General features: G+C 48.5%; 1 protein-coding gene across 1 annotated transcript; it reads right to left on the reverse strand.

Moving 5' to 3' along the window:
• Positions 1-15616: 15616 nt before the first annotated feature.
• On the reverse strand, positions 15617-16367 carry LOC100974861 (elongation factor 1-beta-like). The gene has a single exon (XM_034965005.2). It carries the CDS (start codon positions 16350-16352, stop codon positions 15675-15677), a length of 678 nt encoding a protein of 225 aa, XP_034820896.1. The 5' UTR covers positions 16353-16367; the 3' UTR covers positions 15617-15674.
• Between the last annotated feature and the right edge of the window lie 1110 nt (positions 16368-17477).

Raw genomic sequence — 17477 nt, forward strand, 5'->3', positions numbered from 1 at the left:
CTTCCCAAAGTGTTGGCATTACAGGTGTGAGCCACTGTGCCCCTCCCAGAATTCCTTTCCTTTTTTTTTTTTTTGGAGACGGAATCTCACTCTGTTGCCCAGGCTAGAGTGCAGTGGTGTGATCTCGGCTCACTACAACCTCCGCCTCCAGGGTTCAAGCAAATCTCTGTCTCAGCCTCCCAAGTAGCTGGGATTACAAGCACCCGCCACCACGCCTGGCTCATTTTTGTATTTTTAGTAGAGACGGGGTTTCACCATCTTGGCCAGGCTGGTCTTGAACAGTTGACCTCGTGATCCACCCGCCTCGGCCTCCCAAAGTGCTGGGATTACAGGAGTGAGCCACCACGCCCGGCCTTTTTTTTGAGATGGAGTCTCACACTGGAGTGCAATGGTGCAATCTCGGCTCACTGCAACCTCTGCCTCCCAGGTTCACGTGATTCTCCTACTTCAGCTTCCCGAGTAGCTGGGATTAGAGGTGCACACCACCACACCCGGATAATTTTTTTTTTGTATTTTTAGTAAAGACAGGGTTTCACTATGTTGGCCAGACTGGTCTTGAACTCCTGACCTCGTGATCCACCCTCCTCGGCCTCCCAAAGTGCTGGGATTAAAGGTGTGAGCCACTGCGCCCGGCCAAAAGAATTCCCTTCCTTTTGAAGGCTGAATAATATTCTATTGGATGAATATACCACATTTTGTTTGTCCATTTATCCATCGATGGAAACTTGGATGGCTTCCACCTCGTGCCTATTATGAATGCGCTCCTATGAACACGGGTGTTTGAGTCCCAGCTTTCAATTATTTGGGGTATTATCCGGAAGTGGAATTGCTGGATCATATGGCCATTCTAATTTTATTTGAAAGAATTCACTCCATTTATTGATCAAAATGCATCATCTGGGGCACAGACAGCTGAAGCCACTCATATTCTCATGAATCCTTGTGTTCTTCTGAGAATGATTTGTTATCTATTTAGAAGAACCACCATACTGGTTTCCACAGCACCTGCGTCATGTCACAATCCCACAACAGTGCCCAAGGTTCCAGCTTCTCCACATCATTGCCAACACTTCTTAGTTTTTTTTTAAATAATGGCCTCCTATGGGGTGTGAAGTGATATCTCCTTGTGATTTTGTCTTCTTCTTCTTTTTTTTTTTCCTTTGAAACAGGGTCTCACTCTGTTGCTCAAGCTGGAGTACAGCAGTGCGATCTCAGCTCACTGCAACCTCTGCATCCCGAGCTCAAACGATCCTCCTGCCTCAGCCTCCTAAGTAGCCGAGACTACAGGCATGCATCATCATGCCTGGATAATTTTTGTATTTTTAGTAGTGATGGTGTTTCACCATGTTCCCCAGGCTGGTCTCAAATTCCCGGACTCAAGTGATCTGCCCACCTCAGCCTCCCAAAGTGTTGGGACTACAGGCATGAGCCATGATGCCCAGCCCTCAGTGTGGTTTTGATTTTCATTTTTCCCTAATGTTTGGTGATGTTGAACCACTGTCTGAATTTTGGAAATGGTTAGATCAGCTGCCTCACTGGGTGGTGAGGAGGCTTAAAGGAGAAAAATGCCCTTGGTGTAAAGCCAAATCCCTAGCATAAGTGCTCACTAAAGGTTGTCCATCATTACTTTTTCTAATTGCTTCTTGACAATCAACCCAGAGGCCTGGCCCTTCGGAGGCATGGGGCTTGTGTGTGTGATGATGGTCTCCCTGTTGGACACTGGGTCTCTCCAGAAGCCCCTTCTACCACCACGGTCCCCCACAGCCTGGGACATGTGTGAAAGCCACCAAGTGAGGCAGGAAGCCTGGTGAAGGGTTGTTGTTGGGTGGTGGGAGGGTGGGGGGCGGGTAGAGAGATAGACCCAGGGTGGCCCAGAGTCCTCATTGCTTCATGAGGACTGGGTACCACCTGCCCTCTGCTTCAGTTTCTCCCTTTGCCACAAAAGAGGCTATCTTGCGAGGAGGTGAGATTCACAGTAATGCCTGTAAAGAGCTCTGGAATCTGCCCTGGCAGCCTGGCTGTCTGTGTGGGACCCAGGGTAGTGTGGAGGGTGGGGCCCTGATTCTGTTCTTTCTCACATTTTGACTGCATGCTCGGTGGACAGGCTCTGATGGCCAGAGCCCACATCAGCCCTAAAAGCTCCTTTGAAGTGAAGCAACCACTTTTAAGTGCAATTATTTCGAGATAACCCTAAACTCCCTGCTCCTAAGCCAGGAATGTCTCCTCCTCTGCCCCAACCCTCCACCGACCCACCCCCACCCAGAATCAAACCTGACTCCATTCTTTAAAGGCGTTGCTCCCAGAGCTCGGGAATTATCTGCTTTGATTGTGGTGGTTATGGTGTTTGCTTTTGTGTTATTCTTCTGTGAAAACAAGAGATTGAGGAGTGTAAATACGTTCCTAGTAGGAATGCTCTGAGGAGGATTACAAAACAATTGAAGGGTTAGCAAGGAGAGTCCAAGGAAGGGAAGAAAAGAGAAAAATAATTGCCAAAAACTCAGAGCTGGAACAGAAGAAATTGACCAACAGGCAAGGATGCAAAGTGTGATGTTGCTTTTTCCAAAAGACTGGGGTGACCTGAGGCTAGAAAGGCAGGAAGGAAAAGTTCATTTACAATTACAAGTTTAAAAAGGTGCATGACGAATTCCAAACCAGGACTGGTTTGGAAACCAGTGGGGTTTGGGAAATGCAGAGAGTTAGGGAACAGGTGTTAGGAGTTTGGCTGTGACGCTCACGTTAACACTTTCTATGCCAAGGGTTGGGGAAGGAGGAGGCTCTTAGGAGCTGAGCCTGAGCTCGTCTGGGAAGCTGAGTTGGTGATGTCCCCACGCAGAGGCCCTGGACCCCGTGGCTGACTGCTGAAGTGCTGGACAGTGAGGTGGGGGATGGGGGACAGTGCTAGCTCCTCAGAGGCAGGCTTAACTTCCCATCCTGCCACCACCCCTCCTTGGTTGCCTGACCACTGGCAAGGCAGTCAACAACTTGGAGCCTCCTGGGATGGAACATTAGCAGCCACCTTTCAGGGTGGTCACCCGGACAAAATCAGATAAGTTGTGCAAAGTGCCTGCCATGTATCATGAGCTGGGGAGGCATTTCCTTTTAAAGTGGTAAAACTAGGCCATGGGCGATGATGCTTGGCCTCCATCTCTAGCCCTGGCTGCCTTGACACACTTGCCTCTGCAAGCTCTCACAGAAGCCTTTTGCCCATGGGGTCAGAAATGCCATCATCACTTGTCTTCCTGATAGGTCCACTCGGTTCCCACTTTGCCAGGGTTCTTGCTGTTTTAACATCCAGGTGACAAGGCCACGTTTGAGTACAGTAGATTCAGGAGGGTGTAGGCAGAAAGCGTGCAGTCACCTGGGGATGCTGGCTGTCTTGGCTGCTCCCTGGGTAGATGCTACCGAGGACTCTGGAACTGGAATCCTGCCGGGGATCCCTGGCTGTGTGTGCTTTAGGCCTGCGTGGGGTTGTGGGGGGCCAAGGCTCAGACAAAATCATTCGGCGAGGGTGTGCACAGCACTGAGCGGGTGCCTGCAGTTTGGGGGCTGTGCTGGAGGTGCCTGGAAAGGAGGGATTCACTGAGTTGACGCTTAAAATGGCCTTCAACGCAGCGCACATGACAAACCTGGAACTCAGCAATTCTTACAACGATCATGTAAACAAACTCCTTCCACCTCCTCCACATGGTCCCTGTGATTTCCTTTCCCCTTTGAAACTGGCTTGGTTGTTTGTGGAAACTTGGTCTCAGCTGGGTGAAACTGTGGGGCGGTGGAGGGAGGGATGCTCTCGGCTGATCTGTCTCAGATTTCGAACTCTGTGCTTGGGTCCCCATTCACTCAGATTCATTCACTCATCATTCATTCTTAGTTTATATTTCTTTATTTTAGAGGCAGTCTCCTGTCACCCAGGCTAAAGTGCAGGGGCATCATCATGGCTCCCTGCAGCCTCGACTCCCTGGGCTTCCTGAGTAGCTGGAACTACAGGCACATGCCACCATACCTGGCTAATTTTAAATATTTTGTAGGGATGGGAGTGGGGGAGGGGGCCTCCCTATGTAGCCCAGGCTGGTCTTGAACTCCTGGGCTCAAGCCATCCACCTACCTCAGCCTCTCAAAGTACTAGCATTATAGGCATGAGCCACCACACCTGGACTTTTTTTTTTTTTTTTTTTTTGTGACGGAGTCTCTCTTTGACACCCAGGCTGAAGTGCAAATGGCGCGATCTCGGCTCACTGCAACCTCTGCCTCCCGGGTTCAAGCGATTCTTCTGCCTCAGCCTCCCGAGTAGCTGGGACTACAGGCTCCCACCACCATGCCTGGCTAATTTTTGTATTTTTAGTAGAGACAGGGTTTCACCATATTGGCCAGGCTGGTCTCAAACTCCTGACAATGTGATCCACCTGCCTCAGCCTCCCAAAGTGCTGGGATTACAGGTGTGAGCCACCGCGCCAGGCCCTCATTTATTTTTAATTGTAGTAAAAAACCACGTAACATAAAATTTACTCTCCTAACCATTTTCACATGTGCAGTTCAGTAGTGTTAGTATATCTACGTTGTTATACAACAAATCTCCAGAACTTTTCATCTTGCAAAGCTAAAATGGTACCCATTAAAGAACAACTCCCCATTTCCCTTCCTCACAGCCCCTGGCAACCACCATCCTACTTTCTGTTGCTGTGAGGTTGAGTTCTTTAGATCCCTTAAGCAAGGGGAATCTTTTCATGGACATATGTGTAATCATTCACTTCACCTCAAGGTTCTTCTGTGTTGTGGCAGGTAGCAGGTTTCCTTCCTTTCCATAGCTGCATCAAGTTCTGTTGTGTGGAAAGAAAACATTTTCTTTCTTTTTTTTTTGGGCGCAATGTTGGCTCACTGCAACCTCCACCTCTCAGGTTCAAGCGATTCTCCTGCCTCAGCTTCCCAAGTAGCTGGGATTACAAGCACACGCCATCATGCCCGGATAATTTTTGTATTTTTAGTAGAGACAGGGTTTCACCATGCTGGCCAGGCTGGTCTTGAACTCCTGACCTCAGGTGATCCACCTGCCTTGGACTCCCAAAGTGCTGGGATTACAGGCGTGAGCCACCGCGCCTGGCAGAGATCACAGTTTCTTACGCCACATTATCTTAGCATGGGGTACCTCGCATCTGTTGTGTGATGTGTCCAGCCTGGATTCGGACTATGCTGTTACTGGCCATTATTGCACACCCACTGAACTCCAGGGACTGTTTTAACGTCTTAGGTAATGGTCTTTAGGAAGTTCTCACACTTTCGGGAACCTCCATTGCAGGTGGAAAAGGTCTTTGTTCCTCCCGCCTCCCTGACCCCCAAGAACACGGTTGTTCCACCAGAATAAGCCCTCATTCCTTGGCCATGTTTACACGTTCTGAATGAAGGATTCAGCTAGGAACCTCTACTGCTTTGAGAAGCATTTCAAAAGATAGAAATAAGAAAAATGAACAAACATTCCTGCATTTTTGAAATGGTGACATTTCATTTGGGCATCACACCCACTGTGTGAGATTTGTGATCTCCATGTTTGGGATGAAGAAATGGATGTGTGAGGTGGAAGAAGGGATGGGAGGGGAAAGGGTAGCTTGGAGCAGGGCTAGCAGGAGGCAGCGAGGTGCTCAGGCCGTAGTACCTGCCCCGAGAGGAAGCGCCCTGCACATCTGTGCCCTGGGTGCTCACTTGACTCACCTAAGTCCTAGCTCTGGGCAGGAGGCTGAGCCTGAGAGAAGCCTCCCCAAGGCCAGGAGCAGGTGTCCACACCCCAAGGTCTGAAAGCCACCCTAAAGTGGGTTCAGGGCTGTAAGGGGCTCCGTGTGGGAAGTCAAGAAGGCCCCCGGGGGCTGAAAACAGAGTTTGACCTGAAAGAGGCCTGAGCCCCAGGACCTGCACTGTGTCTGAGTTAATTGTCCCCACCCTCTGCCTGTCCCTTGTCTTAGGTGTTCAGTCCTAATTACTGCTTTTTTTTTTGTTTTTTTTTTGTTTTGAGGCGGAGTCTCGCCCTGTCGCCCAGGCTGGAGTGCAGTGGCATGATCTCGGCTCACTGCAACCTCCGCCTCCCAGGTTCAAGCGATTCTACTGCCCCAGCATCCCGAGTAGCTGGGATTACAAGTGCGTGCCACCACGCCCAGCTAATTTTTTGTATCTTTAGTAGAGATAGGTTTTCACCATGTTGGCCAGGCTGGTCTCAAACTCCTGACCTCGTGATCCTTCCTGCCTCGGCCTCCCAAAGTGCTGGGATTACAGGTGTGAGCCACGGCGCCCAGCCTTAATTACTGCTTCTTAACATCCCTACAGGAGCCACCTGAAGGTGCTATGGATGCGGGTGAAGAAATGACATCCAGGCAGGGCTTATGCAGATGCCTCTTGCCTCCAAAAGGAGGATTGGGTCCCTCTGCTGTACTTAAAACAACTTGAAGCTGGGAATTGTGGAGGGGGGAGGGGGCCTCAGTCCCACAGAGACCTAGCTCCCATTTCGTGTGGCCAGGGTGTTGAGAACCTTTGTCCCTGGAGCCCCTGTGCTGAGTCATAAACACATGGGACAAATTCCAGCAGAAACGACCATTCACTAAGTTGCAAGTGACTTTCTCAGTCTTCTTTGCTTTTGTGCAGAGAAGACTGAGAATTCAGCCCTAGAGAATTCAGCTCTGGTTGTGAGTGCCTCTTTTCCAGGGCAGAGACTTCTGGAAAAGCAGATGGAGCCTTGTGGAATGGGGCTCTCTGCCTCATCTGGGGAGTGACTCTCAATTCCCCTCACCTGTCCCTCCCATCACACCTGGGCTTCTTTGCAGTGACAGGTGTGTGTCTGGAGAGGGAGTAGAGTGGAACGCAGGGTGTGGCTGTGGGATGTGGGGGTCGCAGAGGTGCACCCTGGGATCTGAAGGCTGGCCTCTGTCCTCCCATCTGGACAGGCAAGGAGCTCAGCCTCCCAGACTCTGCTTTCTGACTCATCTAATGGCAGTCCTCATAATTTCCTCCTAGGATGGTTGAGACGGTCAAAAGGAAAGCAGGTGGGAAAACTCCTGGCGAAGCAGAAAGTGTTTCGCTGTGGGGAGGTTTTATTTTTCCCTCATGAGGAGTGGACGGTGGAGGCGGGGGGACAGTGGGAGGGAAAGGCCTGGGCAGGCGTGTTCGGGAAAAGATGATGAAGGGCACTTTGGAATTTGTAGATACCAGGAGACAAAGGGGAGGAGTGCTGTGGGGGGTCATTTGGGGTTGGAGGCTGAATAAGCAGGGTGTGGAGTGGAGCAGAAGAATCCAGCATCTCCCAAAGTGGAGGGATAGTGAGCAGTTGCTGCATGTGTGGGGGGTGTGTGTGTGTGATGTGTTTTGTGTGTGCTGTATGTGTTTGTTGTGGTGTATGTTGTGTGTGCTGTGGTGTGTGGGTGCTGTATTGTATATGTAGGGTGTGTATGCTGTGTGTTGTGTGTGTGGTGTGATGTGTGTGTGTTGTAGTGGTATGTGTTGTGGTATGTGTTGTGGGGGTGTGTATTTGTGGTGTGTGTGTTGTGTGACGTGTGTGTAGGGTTTATGTGTTGCATTATGTGTTGTGTGTATGTTGCGTGTGTTGTGTGTTGTCTGGTACATTGTATTGTGGGTGTGTGTTGTAGGGATGTGTGTGTTGTGTGTTATGTTGTGTGGGTATGTGTAGTGAGTTGTCCATTGTGTGTTGTGTTGGGTGTGTGATGTGTGTTGTGTGGTATGTTGTACTCTGTGTGTGTGTTGTGGGGTATGTGTTGTATGGATGTGTGGTGAGTTGTGTGGTAAATTGTGTTGTAGGGGTGTGTGTTGTAGGGGTGTGTATTGGGGTGTGTATGTGTGGTGTGTGTTATGTGATATGTGGTGCATTGTGTTGTGGGGTGTGTGTCGTAGGGGTGTTTGTGGTGTGTGTTGTGTATATGTGTGGTGTGTGTTGGGTTGTGTTGTGGGTATGTGTGTGTAGCTGATGTTGGGATGCATTGTGTGTTTTGTGGGTGTGTGTGGTATGTTCTGTGTTGTGTTGTGGGTGTGTATTATAGGGGTGTGTGTGTTGTGTGTTGGGGTGTGTGTGGTGTGCCTTGTGTGGTATGTGGTACATTGTGTTGTGGGGTATGTGTTGTAGGGGCGTTTGTGGTGTGTGTTGGGGTGTATATGTGTGGTGTGTGTTGGGTTGTGTTGTGGGTATGTGTGTTGTGTAGTGGATGTTGGGATGCATTGTGTGTTGTGGGTGTGTGGCATGTTGTGTATGTTGTGGGTGTGTGTGGTGTGTTTGTTTTGTGTTGTGGGTCTGTGTGCTGTGTTGTGGGTGTGTTGTGGGATGTGTGTTGTAGGGGTGTATGTAGTGTGTTGGGGTGTATATGTGTGGTGTGTGTTGGGTTGTGTTGGGGGTATGTTGTGTAGTGTGTGTGTTGGGATGTGTTGTGTGTGTTGTGTTGTGGGTGTGTGTGGTGTGTGTGCTGTGTTGTGGGTGTGATGTAGGGTGTGTGTTGTAGGGTTGTGTGTGGTGTGTGTTGTGCGGTGTCCTCCTGGGCATGTTCCCACCTTGGCAGTGCTGCCTCTGCCTGGGCCGCCCTTTGGGCAGCTGCTCCTGAGCCCTGCCTGGCTTAGTTGGCCTGTGCCCGCCACCTGGTGGCCGAGAGTGGAAGGGCAACCGGGCGTCTCACCACGGCCGTGGCTTGGGCGCATCCTCCTTTAAGAATAGGTCCTTGTCCCCCTCTCTGCTTGTGTCTCTTCTCCTCAGCGTCTTGCCTCTACCTCCTTCTCTCACCTCTGTACCAAGGGGGTCGGATTTCAGGTTTCCCCAAACGTCTCAGCGTGAATGGGAGTGAAGTCTCCAAGGTTGCCTGCCTCCCAGGGCGGTCGTGAGGATGACATGGCTGAGGAGGGGGCTGTGACAGGATGTGGCAGCTCACAGGCTCCTCATGCATGACAGGAGAGGTACAGGATGAGCTTGCAACCCCCTCAGAATCAGGTGGCTATTGTGGAGCAGCCCCTCCAGGATCCCAGCACAGGTTCCGTCCCTGCCAGTTTATGGGAAAGGTGGCCAGGTGTCAGCAGTCAGGCATTTCTACTCCACGTAACACCCACCTGCTGTGTATTTTCTATTAAGGATTTTCAAAACAAGGGAATTATTTGAGATGCATAAAGTTACATTGTGTGGATTTACTAAGCAATTAAAGCAAATGCTGTGAGTAATTGCAGATGTGCTGTCCAGGTATTGTTCTGGTTTTAACTACTGATCCCTTCTCCCTAAAGAGCAGGCCCTGGTCCTTTAGACAGAGCTGCCTGGGCTGATAGCTCTGCCCTAAGTGCGCAATGATTCCTTCATTCATTTGTACATTTGGTTACTGATGTAACAAGTATTCATTAAATCCGCAGCACGTGCCTGGCACTGTGCTACATACTGGGGACAAAAAAGATGAACAAACACATCCTGCCCTCCAGGGTCCTGACTACAGCTAAGAGGCCACATCAAGATAAATGCAACAAGCCTGCATCAGGGGGCTTCACCTGAGCCAAGGCTGTTGTCCCCAAAGCGTCTGACATGGGGGCCTTTAAGAGTTAGTGTTTCAGGAATACACACACCGGTCTTTTCAGACTCATCTGTGTGAAACTCACATTCTGATGCTCTGAGATTCTGATGCAGTCGGTCTATGAAGCTCCTGGAAGCCAGGTGTGTAGCCCCTTTTCTAGAACATGACTGGGATAGGAGAATGGAGACAGGGCAGGGGATTTCAAGGCGACAGGCTGGTGCTGCCTGGGGAAGAGGGGCTCTTAGAGCAGCCAGGCACCTCTGCTGATTGGCCTGGACCTAGGAGGCCAGGGCCCCATGCTCTGTGCTGTGGGCTCCCACCAGGCAGCAGTGGCCCCCACAGAGAGAGTGCGGCCTGCCAGTGGCAGCTTCGCTGTCTGGCACAAAGTAAGTGAGGGCTTAATGACATTGCCATGATGTCTTTCTTTTCTTGGGTTCCTGCTGCCTGCACCTGGCTGAAATACAGCAGGGTGGGCTGAGGCTTCTGTGTTCTCTTGGAGTTGATGGTCACAGCTCCTTGATCTGACTGGCCTGGCTTGACTGGATCACAGAAAAAGCTGCTTATTCACCTAAACAGGCCAATGTCACCAGCAAGACTGACTTGGGATACAAAGCAACTCTGTATCTATGGCTTATTTCCAAAAGGATGTTCTATAAACATTAACTCAATGTAATTTATAATAATAATATAATTAATATCACAATATTGTATATAATATATAATCAATATAATCATAATACAATATTATAAAATTAATATAATGTTATAATAGAATTAATAGTTACACTATCATATAATACAATATTTATACTATAATATAGTTAATTTTTATAATAATTTATGAAAATTTCAAATGCAGAGAGGGAAAAATGAGAAGACAAGAGAAAAATGAGAGATTGATGGTCAACTTAGGATATATTGGTAAAACATAATTTAAGTTGTAAAAATAAACAGTTTTTTGAAGTAGCTACCCAGATGTTTTGATAAAATGACTTTTCAAGAGGTGGGGGTTGCATTCAGCATTTCCCAGGTACATTTGGTCATGGAGTCCTTCCTGGGAACCGCCTCTCCACACTACAGTTTGGGGAATATCAGTTTGGGAAACATTTCTCTATGGTTTTACCTTCTTCTTCTCCACCAGCATCTGATGCAAAGAGAATAAATCAGTAATACTTCAAGCCCTGCTGGCATTCTCCACAAGGGTGTTACCACCCGAAGGGGATGAAATTGGCTCCTGAAGAGCAAAAAAATATTTTTTTCTTTCTTTTTTTTTTCCTTAGAGACACGGTCTTGCTCTGTTGCCCAGTCTGGAGTACAGTGGTCTCGCTATGACCTCAAATTCGTGGGCTCAAGTGATCCTCCCACCTTAACCTCCCAAGTGGCTGAGACTACAGGTGCATGCCAACATGCCTAGCTAACTTTAAAAACTTTTTGTAGAGATGGGGTCTTGCTATGTTGCCCAGGCTGGTTTCAAACTCCTGGCTTCAAGCAGTCCTCCTGCCTCAACCTCCCAAAGTGTTGGGATTACAGGTGTGAGCCACTGTGCCCAGCCCAAATTCTTATTTTTTAAATGTATAAAGCACAGATATACATTCAGTCCACAAACTGATATGTGGTATATCTGTAGCATTAACGTTGCATAAATGAGGGAGCGTTAGGGGAAAAAATGTCTATAAAGGCTCCACAGGAGGGTGATTGCAAAAAGAAGAGAAAAGGCTGAGAAATGCTGACATAGACGCATTTCAGTTGGTCAGTTGGTGAAATGGAGTTTGGTGAGGCTCTGCCGCTGTGCACCTTGGGGTGAGTTGTTTACCTCTCTGAGCTTCAGGTTTCTAACCTGGGAAATGAAGCCTTTTGCTACCTCATAAGACTGTGGTGAGCTTTAATGAGACAAGAACAATGCCTGACAAACAGGAGGTGTTTGGAAAATGGAGGCTGCAGATAGACCTTTAAGCCTGAAACTTTGCTGCCTGCTCGCAGTAAGTTGTAGCACAGTCAGCTAACATACCGCCACTTTGGGCTCGTCCACCTTTAAGGCTGTAGACCGACAGATAAAGGCAAAGGGAGCTTGGTATAGGCAGGCTGAAGGAAAAGGACCTGAGAAACTACTATTTTACAGCTTACAAAGTAAACCAGGAAAGCAACTTAGCCTGGGGGGATCACCTGCTTGGTGCTAAGCTGCTCCTGGACACCAGGGTCCCAGACCTGGAATCAGATACTTCATCCTTGAGGCCCACCCTCCATGCACCCTGATATCAGAGGCTGGGATAGACACTGAGGCGGGTGGGATAGGCCAAGGCAGGAAATGTCTGCTGGACCTAAAAATAGTGTGGGAGGGAACAGGAAACAGAAACTTTGGGCCAACATGGAAATGCTTTCTGAATTGTCAGGAAATCAGGACTAGAGATGCAGGGGCAGCCACCACCCTACAGCAAAACTGCAACACCCCGTGAGCTCTCTACGTGGAAAGAACTGGAGAGAGCCAGAGTTGGGTGGGCTGGGGAGGGGGGTTCCAACTGAGAAACACTAGGTTCACCTTTGTGTAGTTCCTAACATAGCACTTTTGTGCCCTGTTGACCCTATTTATTTATTTATTTATGAGACGGAGTCTCACTCTGTTGCCCAGGCTAGAGTGCAGTGGCTCGATCTCGGCTCACTGCAAGCTCTGCCTCCTGGGTTCACGCCATTCTCCTGCCTCTCAGCCTCCTGAATAGCTAGGACTACAGGCGTCCGCCACCATGCCAGGCTAATTTTTTTGTATTTTTAGTAGAGATGGTGTTTCACCGTGTTAGCCAGGATGGTCTTGATTTCCTGTCCACCCACCTCAGCCTCCCAAAGTGCTGGGATTACAGGTATGAGCCACTGTGCCCGGCCATATTTTTTTATTTTTGAGATGGAGTCTTGCTCTGTCACCCAGGCTGGAGGGCAGTGGCATGATTTTGACTCACTACAACCTCTGCCTCCAGGGTTCAAGTGATTCTCCTGCCTCAGCCTCCTGAGTAACTGGGATTTCAGCTCATGCCACCATGCCAGGCTAATTTTTTGGATTTTTAGTAGAGATGGGGTTTCACCATGTTGGCCAGGCTGGTCTCGAACTCCTGACCTCAAAGTGCTGGGATTACAGGCGTGAACCACCGCATCTGGCCCCTGTTGATCTTTAATTGCATGTAGATGTCATTCCTTATTGGGGTGACCAACAGTCCTGGTTTGTCCAGGACTGAGTAGGTTCTTGGAACTTTTTTTTTTTTTTTTTTTTGAGACAGAGTCTCACTCTGTTGCCCAGGCTGAAGTACAGTGGTTCGATCTTGGCTCACTGCAACCTTCACCTCCCAGGTTCAAGTGATTCTCCCACCTCAGCCTCCCGAGTAGCTGGGACTATAGGCGGGTACTCCCATGGCTAATTTTTGTATTTTTAGTAGAGATGGGTTGTCACCATGTTGGCCAGGCTGGTCTTGAACTCCTGACCTCAGATGATCCACCTGCCTCAGCATCTGAAAGTGCTGTGATTACAGGCGTGAGCCACCATGCCTGGCGACTTTGAGCTTTAAAAGTGGGGGGAGTACTAGCAAACTGACAAGTTGTTTACTTTTTCTTTACACAGAATGCTCAAGTGTCTTAAAGCATTAGTGCAGTGGGTTCGATCTTGCCTGCACAGAGAATCACCTGGGCAGTTATTAAAAATCCCCCAGCCCCAGGCTGCACTCCAGACCAGTTGAATTAGTCTCTGGGGTGGGACCCAGGTGTCTGTGTTTCTTTTCTTTTCTTTTTTGAGATGGAGTTTCACTCTTGTTGCCTAGGCTGGAGTAAAATGGCACGATCCCAGCTCACTGCTCACTGCAACCTCTGCCTCCCAGGTTCAAGCGATTCTCCTGCCTCAGCCTCCCAAGTAGCTGGGATTACAGGCTCATTGCCATCATGCCTGGCTAATTTTTGTATTTTTAGTAGAGACAGGGTTTCGTCATGTTGGCCAGGCTGGTCTTGAACTCCTGACCTCAGGAGATCCACCCTCCTCAGCCTCCCAAAGTGCTGGGATTACAGGTGTCAGCCAGCGCACCCAGCTTATCTGTGTTTCTTAAAGCTCTCCAAGTGGGCAGTTCCTGTGTGCAGCCAAGGTTGAGAACAGGGGCTTCAGCATGGATGAAAACATCACCTGGGGCTTGTTTCCTGGCCTCATGACCAAAGAGTGTCACTCAGTGGTCTGCAGTGGAGGCTGGGGATACCACTTAAAAATAAGTTTTGCAGGCTGAGTGCTGTGGCTCACGCCCCTAATCCTAGCACTTTGGGAGGCTGAGGTGGGTGGATTGCCTGAGGTCAGGAGTTCGAGACCAGCCTGGGCAACATGGTGAAATCCTGTCTCTACTAAAATACAAAAACTTAGCCGGGCATAGCAGCGTGGGCCTGTAGTCCCAGCTACTTAGGAGGCTGAGGCAGGGGGATCGCTTGAACCTAGGAGGCGGAGGTTGCAGTGAGTCGAGATTGTGCCACTGCACTCCAGCCAGGGTGACGGAGCAAGACTCCATCTCCGGAAAAAAAAAAAAAAAAGTTTTACAAGGGTTCCCCTGGGCACACTTTGAGAAACACTGACCTAGAGTGTTATTCCCTATAGATCTTCTAGATTTGAACAGAAAGGGATGTTTTGATCAATCCAATTAAAACATTTATTAGGCCAGGCATGGTGGCTCATGATGGTAATCCCAGGGTTTTGGAAGCCTGAGGTGGGAGGATCGCTTGAGGGGAGGAGTTGGCGACCAGCCCGAGAAACATAGCAAGACTCTGTCTCTATGATTTTTTAATTTTTTTTTAAATCAGCCAGCTGTGGTGTTGTGTACCTGTTGGCTCAACTGGGAGGCTGAGGTGGAAGGATCACATGAGCCTAATAGTTTAAATGAAACCAGCCTGGGCGATATAGCCAGAGCGTGTCTCTCCAAAAAAAAAAAAAAAAAAAAATTAAACACACAGTGAAGGACTGCTGAAGGGGGTTACAAAGATGACTCAATCAAGGTTGCTATTCTTTTTTTTTGAGACAGGATCTCACTCTGTCATCCAGGGTGAAGTGTAGTGGTGTGATCATGGCTCACTGCAGCCTTGATCTTCCAGGTTCAAATCATTCTCCCACCTAAGCCTCCCAAGTAGCTGGGACCATAGGTGTGTGCCACTATGCCCTGCTATTTTTTTTTTTAATGTTTTGTAGAGATGCGGTCTCACTATGTTGCCCAGGTTGATCTTGAATTGCTGACCTCAAGTGATCCTCCCCACCTGGCCTCCCAAAGTGCTGAGATTACAGGCATGAGCCACTGCTCCTGGCCCAAGTTTGCTATTCTAAATTCAATTCACTTTATTTGTTTTAAAAATTATTTTTTAAAAATAGAGATGGGGGTCTTGCTATGTTGGCCAGGTTGGTCTTGAACTCTTGGCCTTAAACAATCCTCTTGCCTCAGCCTTCCAAAGTGCTAAGAATACAGGCATGAGCCACCATGCCTGTCCCACAATTTACTTTTAAGGAGCAAGGCAGGTACACATCAGGACAGCTGGTAACGAGAGTTGCCCCTGGAGGCAAACCTAGTATTGAACAGATAAAAAGGCACTGGGTTGAGAGAACCCCTGGGTCATCATCACACCCCTAATATTAATGAGTTATGCATGCAATCCTAGGAAAATGATCCCCCTTTCCTTGTCCTCATCTTTTTCTGCAAATTGCAAGGCTTGGAAGACCTGACTTCTAAGGCCTCATCTTGTCTGACACTTTGGGATTCTGAAGCTGGCCACCATGTCTTCTCGAGTGTGAACCCCGAAAAACTGAGACAGGTCTCAGCTAATTTAGAAAGTTTATTTTGCCAAAGTTGAGGACGCACTCCTGTGACACAGCCTCAGGAGGTCCTGATGACATGTGGCCAAGGTGGTCAGAGCACAGTTTGGTTTTATACATTCTGGGGAGACATGAGACATCAGTCAACATATGCAAGATGAACATTGGTTTGGTCTGGAAAAGCAGGACAACTAGAAGCAAAGGCGGGAGGCTCGAAGCAGGGAGGGGGCTTCCAGGTCATGGGTAGATAAGAAACAAATGGTTGCATTCTTTTGAGTTTCTTTCTTTCTTTCTTTTTTCTTTAATCTTTCAAGCTTTTATTTAAATGCCATGATCCAGGATGGATTTTAGATCTTGTTGAAAGCAGCCACATCCATGGACTGCACATAGTCCTCAAAAGCAGTGATCTGCTCCTCCAGCATATCTGTTCCAACTTTATCATCTTCAACTACACACTGTATTTGAAGTTTCTTAATTCCGTATCCCACTGGAACTAGTTTAGATGAGCCCCAGACTAAGCCGTCTGCTTGAATGCTTCTGACACACTCCTCTAATTTCGCCATATCTGTCTCATCATCCCAAGGTTTCACATCTAGTAAGATGGAAGACTTGGCAACAAGTGCAGGTTTTTTGGCTTTCTTTGATTCATATTGTGCAAGATGTTCTTCCCTTAGCCTCTTTGCTTCTTCACTTTCCTCCTCATAATCGGATCCAAAGAGATCAATGTCATCATCATCTTTACTGTCTGTAGCTCCACTTCCTGTAGTGTCTTCCACATCGGCAGGACCATACTTGCTCAAAGCTTTCTTCACTCCTGGCAGGCCGGCCTTTTCCTTTTCGTAAGACTTGATGTGATTATACCAACGTAGGGCATGACACAAGTCGGCAGGTGGTGGGCCGGACACGGCTTCAAATACTGCCACATCTGCTTGTGATGGCACATACCCCTTGATGTAGCTCTTGTCCGCCAGGTAATCGTTGAGCACCTGGAGGCCGGTGGGGCTTTTCAGGTCTCCGAAACCCATGGTGTCGGCTGTATCCGAGAGCTGGGGAGCAGCAGAAAGAGCTCTTTTGAGTTTCTGATTAGCCTCTCCAAAGGACGCAGGCACATATGCATTCATCTCAGTGAGCAGAGGGGTGACTTTGAATAGAATGGCAGGCAGGTTGGCCCTAAGCAGTTTCCAGCTTGACTTGTCCCTTTAGCTTAGTGATTAGGGGGCCCCAAGATTTATTTTTCCTTTCATATGAGAGAGCAAGTATGTAGGGCTCTGGGCAAGCAATCCCCATGCTGTGGACAAACTACTTGTATTTTACAAATAAGTGGCAATGCTTTGGCTAAGAAGAGAACACATTCGCTTGGGGAGAGAGAGGTAAAGTCACAGGGTCCCATGTGGAGAATGATGAGGGGGAGAACCTAGGGATTCCAGAATTGAGTTGACAGCAGCATTTGTTGCAGGTAGGAGAGGGAGAGAATGGGGGCTTGCTACACACGTATTAGTCTGCTAAGGCTGCCATAATACAGTGCCACAAGCTGGGTGGCTTAACAAAAAGAAACTTATTTGGAGGCTTTCTAGGTCTGAGGTCAAGGTGTAGGTAGAGCCACGCTCCCTCTGAAGGCACCAGGGAGAGATCTGTTCCAGATCTTCCTCCTAGCGTCTGCTAGTTCTTGGTTTGTGGAAGGATAACTCCAAATTTTGCATGTTCTCCCTTTGTTTAAATTTCTCCTTTTTATAAGTCATATTGGATTAGGGGCCCATTCTACTCTAGTATGACTCATCTCGTCCAGTTCCATTTGCAATGACCTGCCTTCCAAATAAGGCTACATTCTGAAGTACTGGGGGTTAGAACTTCAACACATACATTTTGGGGGAAAACAAATAACTTAACCTGTAACAGTGGCGATGCACTACAGCTGCTGCTAAACAGGGCTCAATTTCTAAAGAAGGTTCAGAGATTCACAATGGCGGTGCATCCAAATATGCAATTTATTACTGGAGCAGAATATAGTATAGCTGCAATATCAAAGTAGGAGTGTCATCACAGCCAAAGGCTATGCCTCCCGGCAGGGGGTCTGGAGAGGCCAAGTCCAAGGTTTTTTTTTTTTTTTTTTGAGGCAGGATCTCGCTTTGCTGCCCAGGTTGGGGTGCAGT

Source organism: Pan paniscus, chromosome 6 (assembly GCF_029289425.2).
Source record: "Pan paniscus chromosome 6, NHGRI_mPanPan1-v2.0_pri, whole genome shotgun sequence".
Lineage (NCBI taxonomy): Eukaryota > Metazoa > Chordata > Mammalia > Primates > Hominidae > Pan > Pan paniscus.